The sequence below is a fragment of the Branchiostoma belcheri genome, unplaced genomic scaffold, assembly GCF_001625305.1.
Source record: "Branchiostoma belcheri isolate BF01 breed outbred unplaced genomic scaffold, Haploidv18h27 scaffold99, whole genome shotgun sequence".
Lineage (NCBI taxonomy): Eukaryota > Metazoa > Chordata > Leptocardii > Amphioxiformes > Branchiostomatidae > Branchiostoma > Branchiostoma belcheri.
The window spans coordinates 1,289,817-1,304,979 of record NW_017804675.1 but is presented as its reverse complement, the minus strand read 5'-3'; the positions used below and the strand labels follow the sequence as shown (position 1 = coordinate 1,304,979).

Below are 15,163 nucleotides of genomic sequence, written 5' to 3'. Positions count from 1 at the left end.
AGATAGTTTCCAGATTGCGGTCTTTCCCTTCAAATGGTCCATATCGTGACCGAGGTGACTACTGGGTCAGCAGTGGCGTGCTAATCAAATTTTCGGCGTTTGTACGCACACGTAAAAGCGATCTCTAAGTGATACCAAATAGATGACAGACAAGATGCCTGTGTCACTCCAAATGCCAGACGGGCAGTTAGCCGCCACCGGGGGCGCCACGGGGCTGTTCCGGCTGTTTAATCTGACGTTACCACTCCCCTGGGACGGTCACGCAATGACCTGACATTAACCAAATAGGTTACAGTCAATGTAATAGCTACACGGCTCGTAACTGTCAATAGCTGTAACGGCCGAGGCTAAAAGCTCTAACCAGCTTTGTAGCGGCTATAACGGATTAAGGCCATTGCCGAGCACGGTGCGTTTATGGTCGAAGGCAGTACAGAACGCGTACTTGAATGTATCACCGCTAACACAAATGTACACGGTCTGACATGCATCATGGGCTATCTCTTGATGTCTGCTATAAACATGTCGCTCTTATCAAGATGACCTTTCAGCACGGCGCGTGGAGATGGGATTTAAAGGCATCCAATGCAATTTTTAGGGCTTGGAAACTCGAATTTTCATAGCTAATATTCTAGTAACTTATCTACACATTGAGTTGAAACGACTCTTTTCCAATGGTATATTGACCTTCATGGAGCAAGAATACCCAAAGTTCTGACGGAAAATGGTAACTGGAAGGGCCCTTGGCTTACTTTTAGGGTACCACCCATAAAATAAAGGACTCATCCTGGGGCTTATTTCTGCAGTTTTAAATACCCAAAGTATGAGATTCTGATTGAAATGTGCTAATGTGAAGCAGCATGTGTTAATATCCTAAAGATCGCCCTATTCAGAATATTTCCATTTTTGCTGCCCTGAAATCGCATTGGATGTAAACATGCCGGTCTTATCAAGATGACCTTTCAGCACGGCTCGTGCAAACAGGCTTTAAAAGTCATCCAGTCACGCGGCTCGCTCCCCGCCCCGTACATGACTGATCTACCAGAGCGTGAGCGACAAAACCGTCCACACTCATATATCTAATGTTCCACCGTAATAGCTCTTATTCGATTTTCTTTAACATCTCGGATCCGCAGGCCCGTTGTCTGAATACCCCATCCATCAAAATAAACGGACACACTTAGGCTTACAGCGACTCTAGTGTAGCGAGACGGACGTGAAAGAACTGCTGAACGCTCGTGTGGAGTTGGCAGGAATGTGAAATCTTCGCTCAACAGATCTATTAGCTACTATAGTATGTGGCATGCCGCAGTGGTCACATCCGTTGTGAGTTGTCGCACGGTTTCTTTTCCAACATTTATCACCAGACATGGCGGCAGCACACTTTTCAGCTTATTTCTGTGCCCTCCAAGTCCAAGTCTGTGTCCACCAAGGCAGACAAGGGGGACAACAGACAAGCACACTCATTTTCACCTGAGTTAAGTGAGGAAATTGGTGAAAAGTGCCTTTCCCAAGGGCACAAGTGGCGTGGCAGGATTTGAACTCGGGATCTCTTGGTTCCAAGCCGAACGCTCTGTCGTTAACCCAACACGACCCAACATGTCTTGATGCCATGGGATTCCCCAGCAAGCTGTGACTGAATCGTTGGCCAAAATGGATCTAAGACGGCCTTTTCGGTACCAAGACGGCTACATCCTTTACGACACATACACAACTATGCCAATGATGTTCTCAGATTGCGATCGTGCGATAACCGTACGACGCTTGTCTGATCAGGCCCTTAGACGGGATGGTAAAAACGCGGGAATTGGAAAATCCCTACACTGTATATCACATATGAATAAGCTATATAATTCCTTTAAAAACATTCAATTTTCCAACACAAGTATCGGGACGCGGTTGTGTAAAAAAGTGGTTGTGAGTAAAGAACTTATTACTAGATATACAGTTGATGCCGAAAAAGGTATCAGCCAAAACTACGCAGACATTGAAAACGTTTTTGATAAATGATTAAACAGCTTTCATTTCAAGGTTCTGCGTAACTTGATTAATATAAGAACGTCTGTAGTTGTGTTATGCAGTACAAACTTCAATACTTTTGTGAGCAACTTTATAAAAGTAATGTTTAGCGTTGTGGAACCCATTCATCATTGTCAATGGCAGGCGGATCATATTTCCAGTCGCTAGAAGTTAATTGATCTTAAGTAACGGTGCTGTTATTCATCACAGAAATACTGCATTACAAAGAGTTGAAACAGTTCCAAAAGTACAATCAGCTATGCATAATCATCTTCGACATAGTGGGCAATTGTAGAACTATTCTACAAGATAGCATCCTGTCAAGTTATCTAAGTAAGTAATCAGTACATTAAGTCACTCTATAACTGCGAGAAGTAATAAAAAGGTTTTAGTCCGGACAAAGCTGACTTAATGTACAAGGTTCTTGCGATAGATAACATTTTAATTACCTTTCTGCAAGGAACGAGTCACTTTCCTACACTGTTCACAATTCACAGTTATCACCCTAAGCTGTGATTTCTATTTAATAACGTACAAAGAAGCTGTCCCTCTTCCCTTCGTCACCTTCAAACTTATTAGGGGCGCCTAAGAAAATTAAAGCGATCGTATCACTAAATGATGAGGCAAAAAGGAAAACTAATTACGTGATGCATTTTTCAAAGGCCTCCCCGGTCGTGTGTTATTAGATCTGCTGAGAGTGTTTGACTTCATTAGAGTCAGTAGATAAACATCTGGACTTGTTAATAAGTAGGAGGCTGCTGATATTGGGGAGTGCAGACGTCCCAGTGGTACTAACTAGATCAATATTTAATGTGGGGAGCACATAATCAGATCAGAGCCTTTTCTTTATCACTCTTGTGTGCTGTGAGAAACGCTCTGCCGAGCATGTAGGGCGCTGAACTTCTCCCTGGTGCATCGGCAGCGATTGCTCTACTTTTAAAACGATACTTTGTGTCCCAGTTCGTAGTTTTATGCACTACTTTATAGATATAGATATACATGTTCACATAAATAGATATACCACACCGCACCGCACCATGTGCAATGACTTAGGCGCGCCGTTTTCTTATCTATCTGGACTACGATTAATGTTTGTAAGCAGAAGCCATATTGTGCAAATTCTCTCATGGGGGAATGTTCGTTGTTTCGGTGTCAACTTTAAGACTCGACGTCTTTGCTATCTTTAAACGTTGCGAGCACATCGTGTATAGTATCCAGAACCGTGCCTATCTAGTTCTATGCATGAATGGGTTAGCGTTAGGATCTGGCATGGTCAATATTGTATCCAGAACCGTGCATATCTAGTTCTCTGCCTGAATGTGTTAGGGTTAGTATCTGGCATGCTTCTTGATAGTCTCCGCGTATCCAAGAACCCCGTGACACTGCGACACTGCATCACGCTACTATGTTGGTCTCTAGAGCACCAAAGCTGAGTTTGTTTCTAAAGCACCCGATGAGCTGTCCTAAAAAAGACTGACGCCTTCTGGCTCACGAAGAGTGCAGATTTACACATGTACATACAGTGTGGAGTATTATGCAGGATCGTAGATTTGGCCCAGACACGGTTCTGGATACGCGTTGACTATCCAGAACCGTGCCTGAGCTTGGTCCTGGATAAATCACGGTTCTGGATACAGCGTCGATTTCCTGACCATTCGTTCCAATTATTCTTCTGGATCGCAGTCCCACAAAGCAGCAGCATGCAACATGCGTGTACGGAACCTTGATCATGTGGTGCTTAAGCTTAGTTGCTAACAACGACATGTATCATAGTACTGCATCATCACGCTGCTACGTTGGTCTAAAAAGAAACGCCTGGGTTGTCCTAAAAAAGTGACGTCTTCAGGCTCACTAAGATTGCAGATTTACACATGTACAGTGTGGCGTATTCCGCTCCACCCCTGAGCACACAGAAGCAACACAGAAGCCGTCCTCATCCCCTGACCCCGGCTTTGTCCACATGACCCCGGCTGCTGTTTAATCTGCCGATTACGATTCCTTTTCCCGCCGGAATCAGTCATATTCTTCTCATCCCGACCTCCGAGCTGAACCTCAGCCTTCCCATTTCCTCATCCATTCAGCGCGACATCACACCTCTGGCCTCGTGTGTCCCGACAACAGGAGCGGCATCGCGGCAGCCAAATTAATTTTCAGTGCTCCTGTCCCTCACGGACTGATCTTCACCTGCAAGGCTCCGAGATTCAATTAGGCCGGAGTCGCCGCCGCCGCTGGGCTTATGTCGCTCAGATGCAGTATAAATTTGGGCTGACTTTCAATGGTCTTGTCTTTGAGCATTTGTACTAGGCGTAACATTACTATCAGTATAGTTTGCTTTTGTTTGTTGTTACCCGTCTTGACTGAAACTAAGTTATAACTGAATGTGTTTACCTACTTGTAATAGGTATAGCTATTAATATCAACCATCTCTCTGTGTCTCACTCGTTCATTCAGCCACTTGCACATTCAGTCTCTCTCCGAATCTCCTGATATATCTGTCTTTTACAACAGTTAGGGATACTTTTGGCCACCTGATTTTCTCATATAGCTACATCCATAAATGTTTACTGTTTAAGGGGCGCCTAATTTTACCATTAAAATGGGGAGCACCATTTTACGATTTTCTAACTCAATAAAGCATTTATAGTAAGACGTTGAGCTTTATTCCAACACACAATTTACACATTGATCTCTGTGTAAATTTTGTGTTCGAATAAAGCTCAACGTCTTACTATGATTACTTAGCTACCAGAACGGATGAACTTTCCTGATAATCTAATAAACCGTTTGTTTTCCTACTCTCCAGGGTCTCAGGCGCAGAGCGGGCTGGGGCTGAAGGTGTCCCAGAAGGAGGTCCGCACGATCCTGGGCGAGGCGGCAATCCTTCCCGCGTCCTACAACACCCGCTACAACATCCTCAGCCTCACCTGGTCCAAGGTCTGTATCTGTATCTGTTTCTGTATAGCCGGTATAACCGCCTTTCGGCGTAACACACCAGCTTCTGTATCTGTATAGCCGGTATAACCGCCTTTCGGCGTAACACACCAGCTTCTGTATCTGTATAGCCAGTATAACTATACCGGTATAACTCTAGACATTGTTTAAAGATATCTAATTACAACGCCCATCCTGTACTTGGTGACAGTGAATTCCACTCTGCGATAGTTCTAGGAAACAATGAATTCTTGTACACCACAATTCTTGGTTGGTACTTGAAGGCATGGCTATTTCTTGTTTTAAGTTAAAACTTTTGATCCAACACAAAGAAATCTCTCACCAAGAGCTTTCGACCAGTCACTCTGGTCTTCCTCAGTAGACTGACCCAGTGAAGCTTGTCACGTGGCTTCTTTGAAGTGTGACGTCAACACTGGGTCAAAGGTATCTGGTAGACGATGTCGGCCCCCGTCGCGGTTCAATGAAGGGTGATGTGCCCTGATGTATATGGCTTCCTTCACCCCTCTCAAGAAATGCTATTTCTTGTTCTCAAAGGTCACGGACAAGAACACGCGGACAGTCGTCTTCTTCTACAGCTCCTCCGTCCGAAAGGCTTACGAGTCGTACGAGGGCCGGGCGGACCTGTCCGGACACGCGTCCCTCAGGATTAACCCCACACGACCCGGGGACGGAGGGACGTACGTGCTCAGCGTCATGTCGGAGGAGCTCGGCAGCCAGGAGGATTCTGTGCAGCTCACGCTCATGGGTGAGGGGATTTTTTTTAATTAGCCGTTTGAAAATTAGATAGATAATTCTATCTAACTATTTAATCTTCAGACATCTATTACTATTTATTTATCTATTCGTCAGTATTTATTTATCTATTCATCAGTATCTATCTATTTATCTATTCACACACACAAAAATAGTAACAAGGACCGTGTGGCGCTACAGTCAAGTTTATAACACAAGAAAATACAATCATTTTATAGACTGATACCTTTGTAAATCACCTCGCAATTAAGCCCTCCACGGCTTTCTTGTATATCTTTCACTAATATCTAATTATGGTACTACTACTACTACTACTACTACTACTACTACTACTACTACTACTGCAATCAACATAATTATATATACACAGAGTTGACATTACGGTACGCCGAAGTCCCACCACCTTAAACAAGTTATATTGAACACGATGACTGATGACTGATTGACGAGGAAAACGTCGCCGTCAATGTAAGGATTACACATGAGGGGGATTTACTGCCGCACATACGCGGCACGGGTCTCCGATATTCCGGGGTTTACGGTCGTTATGGGGGAGTGAGCAGGATTCTGGGCGTCCTTGAAAAGATTTAGGCTGTATCCCGCGGGGTAAGGTAGGCAGGGCTTGGATGGGACAAGTTGTTTGATGTTGTATAACTGTCGTTTTCTGCGTTATGTTCGATATATAGGGTTTAGAAGGATATAGGACAAGCTGTGTGATGTATACGCCGTAGGACCAGCTATTGGGGTGGTATACGCCAAAAAGGTTATAAACCTGCATTTCTCCTCTGATCTCTTAGTGTCACTGACGAAAGGTAATGGATGCTACCTGAAACGTCTTACCGTTTCCAAAATCATACCCAGTTGCTTAGTACCTGGAGTATCTTATTATACCTGGATGTCTAACCTTCATCGACGTATACGTATTAGGGTGGTAATTTTACACATGTACATGGAAGGCTTCGGTGGGGCCAGTTCTATAACGAATCACTGTAGCGAAGATGATGCGTTACGTCTATTGACTAGTACAGTCAAGCAGTGTCAATCAACAGACTAGACCGTTTTGGAGGATAGTGCTACCCAATACCATCGTTTGCTATATCTGTTAAATGACTTGTAACATGTCACCTACGGTTCACTCTATCGAACAAGCTGATTTTTCATGCATGTTGACCACCAAAGTTGGTTCAAATGGTTATGTATGTAACTGTGAAAAAACGTTCATGGCAAATTTGAAATCAATGCCAAGTGCATCGACTCGATCTAAGACAGAGTCTCTCCTAAGGGTAAGGGCCTGTATCCACTTTACCTAAAGGCCAACAGCATTAGGTAGGTAATCTCTGTATATTATCTTGCTGATTGTGATCAATAGTGAATGACAATGAACTTTATTGCATGTTCACGCCCTACATGGGCCAAATGCACCAAGTAACTAATAGATAACTGAGGTAGGGTAGAAGCTCAGTTCAGTTCATCCTTCAGGTGACACCATGTACTGCCTCCACAAGTTCCTGTCACGCATGACCGAGGATAGTTCAGCACCGCCCAGACATATGTCCTCCCCGATCACCTTCTTAAAGATAAAGAAGGGCGACCACGTACGTAGAAGGAACAAGTGTAACATTGCTGTGCTACATCTATAATTACAGGATCTCTTCTCTCTTTTTGAAACATGTATGAACAAATTTACATTGTTTTCAATAGCGAATGTTGATTTTCTTTTCTTTCTACAAAATATAGTTCCACCAGAAGTAGAGGTTGGGCCGGCGAACCCTTATGTGGTGGAGTGGTAAAAGTCGGTGACTCTCACATGCACACTAAGGCACATCTTGCTGGTTCTGATCAATACTGAATGTTGACTTCTCTTCTTCTTTTTCTTTCTCCACCATGTAGTTCCACCAGTAGTAGAGGTTGGCACGGCGAACCCTTATTCGGTGGAGTGGGGGAAGTCAGTGAATCTGATGTGTACAGTCCGGAATATGGCACATCTTGCAATACTAAATGTTGACTTCTTTCTTTTTTTCCCCAAAATGTAGTTTCACCAGTAGTAGAGGTTGGCCCGGCTAACCCTTATTCGGTGGAGTGGGGGAAGTCTGTGACGCTCACGTGTACAGTCTGGAATAAGGCACACATCTTGCTGGTTCTGATCAATACTGAATATTGATCTCTTCCTTTTTATTTTCTTCCATATGTAGTTCCGCTAGTAGTAGAGGTTGGCCCGAACCCGTACGCAGTGGAGTGGGGGAAGTCGGTGACTCTGACTTGCACAGTGCGGAACGCCAAACCCAACACCACGTCCTTAGCGTGGTTTAAGGACGGTTTTACTATGATTACTACCAACACAGATGAACTTTCATGATAATTATTTCTTTTTTCCACCATGTAGTCCCACCAGTAGTGGAGGTTGGCTCGGCGAACCCTTATGCGGTGGAGTGGGGGAAGTCGGTGACTCTCACGTGTACAATCCGGTATAAGGCACATCTTACTGGTTCTTAACAATGCTGAATGCTAATCTCTTTTTCTTGTTTCTTTTTTTATGTAGTTCCGCCAGTAGTAGAGGTTGGCCCGGCTAACCCTTATGCGGTGGAGTGGGGGAAGTCGGTGACACTGACTTGCACAGTCCGGAACGCCAAACCCAACATCACGTCCCTAGCGTGGTTTAAGGACGGTTTTACTATGCTTACTACCAACACAGATGAACTTTCATGATAATTCTTTCTTCTTTTTTACCTCCAAATGTAGTTCCACCAGTAGTAGAGGTTGGTCCGGCTAACCCTTATGCGGTGGAGTGGGGGAAGTCGGTGACGCTGACTTGCACGGTCCGGAACGCCAAGCCGAACATCACATCCTTAGCGTGGTTTAAGGACGGGATTCCCATAGAGCGGACGAGCGGGATGGACATGAAGTACCACACGGGCTCCGCCAGCGCTCCGTTCCTCACTATCAACAAAGTGACGCGCGCAGACGCGGGGACGTACAGGTGTGCCGTGGAACACGTCGTGCAGAGGACGGGCGCAGAGCTCAGGCTGGACGTACTGTGTAAGGAAAACTTTTTTCTACCTTAAAGTCTTTATCTTAAAACATTCAGTTTTCTATTTGTGCGTGTATGGTTGTAAATGTTTGTGGTGCAGAGGACGGGCGCAGAGCTCAGGCTGGACGTGCTGTGTAAGGAAAACTTTTGTATCTTTTAAGATAAAGACTTTAAAAAGTTTGCTATTTGTGCTCTTATACGTGTATGGTTCTAAGACAGGGGCAGAGCTCAGGCTGGACGTACTGTGTAAGGAAAACCTTTTTTACCTTAAAAGTCTTTATCTTAAAAATAGTCTTAATCTTAAGTGTCATCGTGGCAAGTCTAGACATGTTGCTGGCAGTCATGATGCCCCTACGACCGTCGTTATGGGATCTACTAGTACTACTACTACTTTATCTTAAAAATTCAGTTTGCTATTTGTGCTGTTATACGTCTATGGTTCTAAATGTTTGTGGTGCAGAGGACGGGAGCTGAGCTCAGGCTGGACGTACTGTGTAAGTTTCCTACTGGTATTTTTACACAGTATTTTCAAATAATTCCATGTCTTGACCACGTCAAAGGCCCTCGACTTTTTTTGCCCATATATGTATATGGGCTCCGCAGTACAAGGGTTTTGTTAAATGATGTCCTATACCTGACGCTACATCGAAAAATATTCATATTGGATTATTTGCCACTCTCCTTTGTATTATAAGTAGAAAAGGACGTGTTCCATATGGGGTCAAAGTTCAAGGTCAGATACAAAGGTCAAAGCTACCGCATTGCGACGATTATCATATCAAAATCTAGTCGAAAGACACCCTACTTTTCAAAAGCCATAATGAGAATTTGCCACCTCAGTAGGTGGTACCAATATGTACAAAATGGTCCGTGCCGTATTCGTGTATCGTTTCGACCATGTGCACTGGAAAAATAGCTTAGTTAAAGCTCCAATGGATCTGAATAAAGCTCACTTTAACTCATCTTAACTCTCATCTCACTGATACAAAAACAATTCTCTGTTTTAACGCTGACGATCTAGATTTACACCTTTAAACGCTCACACAAACCAATGAAACTAATGGAAAATCAATAATACACATTTCAAACTAATCTAGCTAGATGTGTATACGTTATGGGTGGTCCGGGAATCTACTCAGTAATGAGCTACTTATTGTCCTTTCCATCGTTGTTATTAGCATGTACCAAGGCAATGCAATCACTATTTATCTCTAACAGTTCATTCAGTTCGCTTCAGTCAATATGAACATGTCATGGGTCATTGACCTCTGTCCAGACTGTGTTTCTATCATTACCAGGCAAATCCTGGGGTTAGTCACGGTTGATTTGTCTCCAACAGGCCACTTTTTCCTGTTTGTTCAATATTGGTCAATATGTACCTTTGAATCCATACCATTTTATGTCATTATTTATTGTTCTGTCATTATTATTTGCATTTGGACAGACCACAAATTTGCTGTGTGCTGCACATGGTATAAAGAATTATTTCAATTAAGTGCCTGTATCTGTATCGGTATAGTCGGTATAGCCCTTCGTAACACACAAAGTAAAATCCACTCAATATTAAAAAAAGTAATTATTCTAATTTCTTACAATCCATATAAAATTGGTGTTTACTCCACCCCCAGATCGTGCTTCTATCATCAGCATATCTAAAAGCCAGACGGCCTGGGTGTCAGACGACGTGACGCTCCAGTGTGTAGCTGACAGAAACCCCCCTCCCAACATCTCCTGGTCGCGCAAATCCACTCAATACTTAAAATAATTATTCTAATTAGTTACAGTCTTTAACAGTCGCGGTCAAACACACAGCACTACCAGCAGACTAGCCCCCTGCCTCTCACAATTGTGTGTCGCCCAAGGGCTACGGAAATGGAGATGGGCACCACCCTACGCTCTGCATAAGAGCATGGGAGACCTTCCTTCCTTCCTTCCCTCCCTCCTTAACATTGGTCTTTGTACTCTTCTCAGACCGAGCTTTTATAATCAGCATATCCAAAAGCCAGACGGTCTGGGTGTCTGACGACGTGACGCTACAGCGTGTGGCTGACGGGAACCCCCCTCCCAACATCACGTGGACGCGTAAATCCCACTCAATATCTAAAGATAATTATTCTAATTAGTTACAGTCCATATCATTGACTTTTCTTCCTCCCAGACCGAGCTTCTATTATCAGCATATCCAAAAGCCAGATAGCCTGGGTGTCAGATGATGTGACGCTACAGTGCGTGGCTGACGGAAAGCCCCCTCCCAACATCACCTGAGCTCCACTCAATATTTAAAAAACAATCATTCTAATTAGTTACAGCCCATAACATTGGTGTTTATTCCTTCCCTAGACCGAGCTTCTATTATCAGCATATCCAAAAGCCAGACGGCCTGGGTGTCAGACGACGTGACACTACAGTGTGTTGCTGACGGGAACCCGCCTCCCAACATCACGTGGACGCGTGGCGGGCTGGTCCTGCCGTCCAAGATCCACCGGCTGTCTAACGACGTGCGCGCCTGCTCCGTCACTGTGCGCAACATCCAGACGAACGACACCGGCACGTACCTCTGCACCGCCGACAACGGCGTCAAGGAGAGCGACATCAAGTCCGTCGATCTGTCAGTTAAGGGTGAGGATTTTCCTTATATTACTAATGCCCAGCACCAAAACACATAATGAAGCAAGTTTGAACTGCATGTAATGGCCAACACAAAAAAAGTGGACTCACCCAAATTTTCGACTGTACAACTCCAGTCTTTGTCATTTGACTGCGACTCATGACAATTGTTCATTCCTTGACGAAGACTGGAGTTGTATACGTACAGTCGAAAATTTGGGTGAGTCCATTGTTTCATAATGACTTCTCACGGAGATGAACTTCCAAGATACCAAAACACATAGACTATAGTCAAGGGCATTGCTAATTCCTCCTACAGATAGACAAGACATAAATTTCATGAGTATTAAAGGGTCTCCCATGCCGTCTGTTTGCTCCCAAACTATCAGTTAAGGGTAAGCATTTTCCTCATATTAGCAATGCCCATGGTCCCGGGCATTGCCCTGCAATTCCCCCTGCAGTTAAAAAAGAGATTTTAGACTTCAGGAGTTTGGGAGGGCCACCCATTTAAGGGTAAGTATTTTAGCTTAGTCTGGGACATTACCAATTACTTTTATAGCTGAACAAGACAATGTAGACTTCGGGGAATTATTGGAAGGTCTCCCATGTCGACTGCTGTCTCCCAATCTGAACCACTTTCTGTTAATGGTAAGCATTTTAGATTTTTAGACTTTTGACCTCCAGTACATGTCATTCTGCCGGACAATCTTCCCCCCACCATGTGCTGTCGACCTCCAGAAACACAAATCCACAGCTCAGCCCCTAGAAAAATACCGTATCCTGAATGACTTCATGAATGCAGCAAGATGTAGAGCAGTTATTTCTGTACTTCTCAGTGGCTGGTCTTATTAAGTCTAGTCTTTCTCCTTTTGGCAGTTGCTTTCGTAACGCAGACGGATTTATCAAATCCATACAACGTTATCTAATAATTGGAGAGGTAAAAAGCATATCAATCAGTCCCTCTGCATGGGATTCCTTTGCTTTGCTTTCCTAGTCACAAGAAAAATTGCGTTCCTCTGACGGCGACTCACGACAATTGTCAATTTGCTTGTCTCGGGATGCAGTGACGCACTGACGGCGTAATTTAACGTTTCCTTTCTTCGCAATTTCAATCATTAAAAGTTCATGACGGTTATGCCATGGCTTCTTACAGCTCGTCGGAGAGGCACCCCGTCGTCGACGCTGGCAATTATCGTGGGCGCTACCGCGGGAGCCCTTTGGCTCATTATCTGTGTCGGTCTGTGCGTCTACATCCTGCTGAGGCGCCGGAAAGAGAAGGAGAAGAAGAAGTTCGCGTTTTACTACAACATGGGACGCCGTGATCCGCCCGCGGGAAGTAGTCCCAAGCGGGACGAAGACGGTGAACCGCCCCCTTACGCCGCACTACCAGGTGGGTGGTATTTTTTGTTTGTTTGTTTGTCTGTTTATTGGGAATCTCCATTAGTTATACAAGCTGTGTATACTAATCTTCCTGGAGTCCTTTCACATAATAAAATACATACAATTATCAACTTAATAGTTACAAAAGATTCAACAACATTATACATAACAATTGCTTAACAAGAACAAAAAAAATTACTAAGTACTTATTAAATTTACTTATACTTCTAACAACAACAAATATACAAGTTGTGGAGAGGTCTCCGCTAGACGTTTCATACAGTACAAGTGAAATGACTCTGTATAGTAACAATGTAAGTAAAATGACTCAGTATTACAATAGTAACTGCAAGTTAACTGACTGCATATGTGCAAGACTTAGTAAAATAATTTTATAGTAACAGAAGACTCGATGCGTCGATGAACGTTAGACATCCAGGTAACAGGATACGCCAAAAACAGTTACTCAAGCAGCTCACTCAACTTTATTTATTTGCTCATCATTTAAACAAATGTACAACAGCAGGGGGAGCAGAAGCGCATCCCCCTGAATTAGGTACAATTTGTCACATTATTTCTGGATATGATCTTGGAAACGGTCAGACGTTTCAGGTAGCATCCACTACATGTCGTCACTGACAGTGCAGAACTTGTGCAGAAATGCAGGTTTATAAGCAAGAACTATTGATTGGTTTGTAAATAAATGAAGAAAAATCATTATAACCACTAGTTTGTAATAGTAACATTTTAACGCCAGGCAGAGACTTTCACCTAAGTATAGGTTTCCTTAAGCATTGGCTGCTTTCATGATTCATAATCACACACACAACTGCATAAGACGAGGTAACGACAACAAAACAAAATGTAACAAAGCAAAGCAGAACACATTTACTCACCAAGCAGAGGCTAATTGCGACCTTCTTCAATATTCTATTTGTTTGACAGCCGACCCAATCGTGTGGCCTACATCAGCTATTGGATAGTTATTGCTGGTTAATCACGACTCTACCATCGACAAATTTGCTAGGAGATGAAAACAAATCGGCTACCAGTGGCGTGCAGTTTCCTACTGCTGAGAAACGGCACTTCCAGATCAAAAGATCAAGAAATTGAGTGCCGGATTTCGGAGATCCTTAATCCAGCTTGTATAGATTGTTGAACTCGTGTGATGCATGAAGACCATTTAGCTTCAGAAAACCGTTCATTGTTCACGGGGTGCCCTTTACTGAAGCCCTAAACACACCACTGGGGTTATCTTAATATTTCAATATTTGACCTAGCAGAAAATATTATCGGTATGCTTTCCTTGGATGCATAGGGACTTTCCAGGTATAGATTTTGACTAACAAGGTTTATACATACTCAGAGTGCAAATATCGACGAAGCAATAGAAGGGAACAGCACTCGACCTGGTTTGTCCATAAGGTCTTATTGATCGCCTTTGGCGAGGCATCGTACAGACGGCAACGCACCAGCAGCAGTAGCCAGACCCATCACTCATACACTACCGCCTTTCACGGCCTTCTGAAAAACCTTCTGAAAAGGGTGTGGAGCCCCTGTGTTGGTTCTGATTGATACTTTTAATGGTAATCCTTATCGTACACGCTCAGGCAGCAAAAAAGCCATACGTCAATGTCAGGCCGAGTTTCTGACCCTTTCTCTCACCCCCAGCCAAGCCGGTCGGATCTAAGGCAGCTCGGGCAGGCATCAACACCATGAGAAGAACTGCTGAGCTTAAAGGTGAGAAGATCTCTCAGTATAACTCTTATAAGAGGGCCTACATGGGGGTAGGTAGTGATTACGAATTACGCAAAATTTTCGCCGCCGATTACGAATTACGTTAAAGTCTCAGAGCTGATTACGACTTTACGATTTGCGGCTAATGTCCTATTACGAAATAAAGTACGTTGATTTTTGCGGAGGCTGCCTACGAATTACGAAGTCTAAAAAAGCCTGATTACGCCTTACGAAAAAAGGGCATGCAGACCCTTTTATAACAACGTTCTGCTGGGATGAAAGATGGCTTATAAAGGGGTGCTTAGAGGGAAGAGTTATGCCGGTATTATTCACTGCGCTTTAATGTGTGTGCTTAGAACTGTGAAGTGTTAGCTAATAAATCAGACTTGCTGGTAAGCCCCTGGCCTGATGGCATCTCTGAACGCTGCACACACCTGGGTAATGAAAGCTATCGGAGCCACTTACGCGTCGCCGTTTAATGTTGCATACGGGAGGTGATTACCCGAAATGATGATTCAATTCTTTTCATGACACTGAGCACGGGATTTGATGACGGCCGTATGTTCATCTAGCTCATTGTTATGTAGCCTCTACCAGGCTTGAGGGCGCGGCTGGAAATAGTAGAAATTGGCCAAATAGAGAGATACCACGCCGAGGGAGTTAGCCATCCAGTTTACAGTTTGCCGGCCC

General features: G+C 43.9%; 2 protein-coding genes across 2 annotated transcripts in view; both read left to right on the top strand.

The window, feature by feature from the left end:
* The window catches only part of LOC109462093 (hemicentin-2-like), a 32,079-nt gene extending 17,653 nt beyond the window's left edge, over positions 1-14,426 (top strand). The window contains exons 2-7 of the mRNA XM_019758590.1: positions 4,820-4,950; positions 5,503-5,713; positions 8,461-8,757; positions 11,090-11,368; positions 12,510-12,746; positions 14,347-14,426. Coding sequence (XP_019614149.1) covers positions 4,820-4,950; positions 5,503-5,713; positions 8,461-8,757; positions 11,090-11,368; positions 12,510-12,746; positions 14,347-14,426 — 1,235 coding nt within the window. The remainder of the gene's footprint in view (positions 1-4,819; positions 4,951-5,502; positions 5,714-8,460; positions 8,758-11,089; positions 11,369-12,509; positions 12,747-14,346) is intronic.
* A 25-nt stretch (positions 14,427-14,451) lies between these two features.
* Positions 14,452-15,163, top strand: part of LOC109462092 (CD2-associated protein-like) — a 2,607-nt gene continuing 1,895 nt past the window's right edge. Inside the window, exon 1 of the mRNA XM_019758589.1 lies at positions 14,452-14,476. Within this exon, the coding sequence (XP_019614148.1) occupies positions 14,452-14,476 (25 nt within the window). The remainder of the gene's footprint in view (positions 14,477-15,163) is intronic.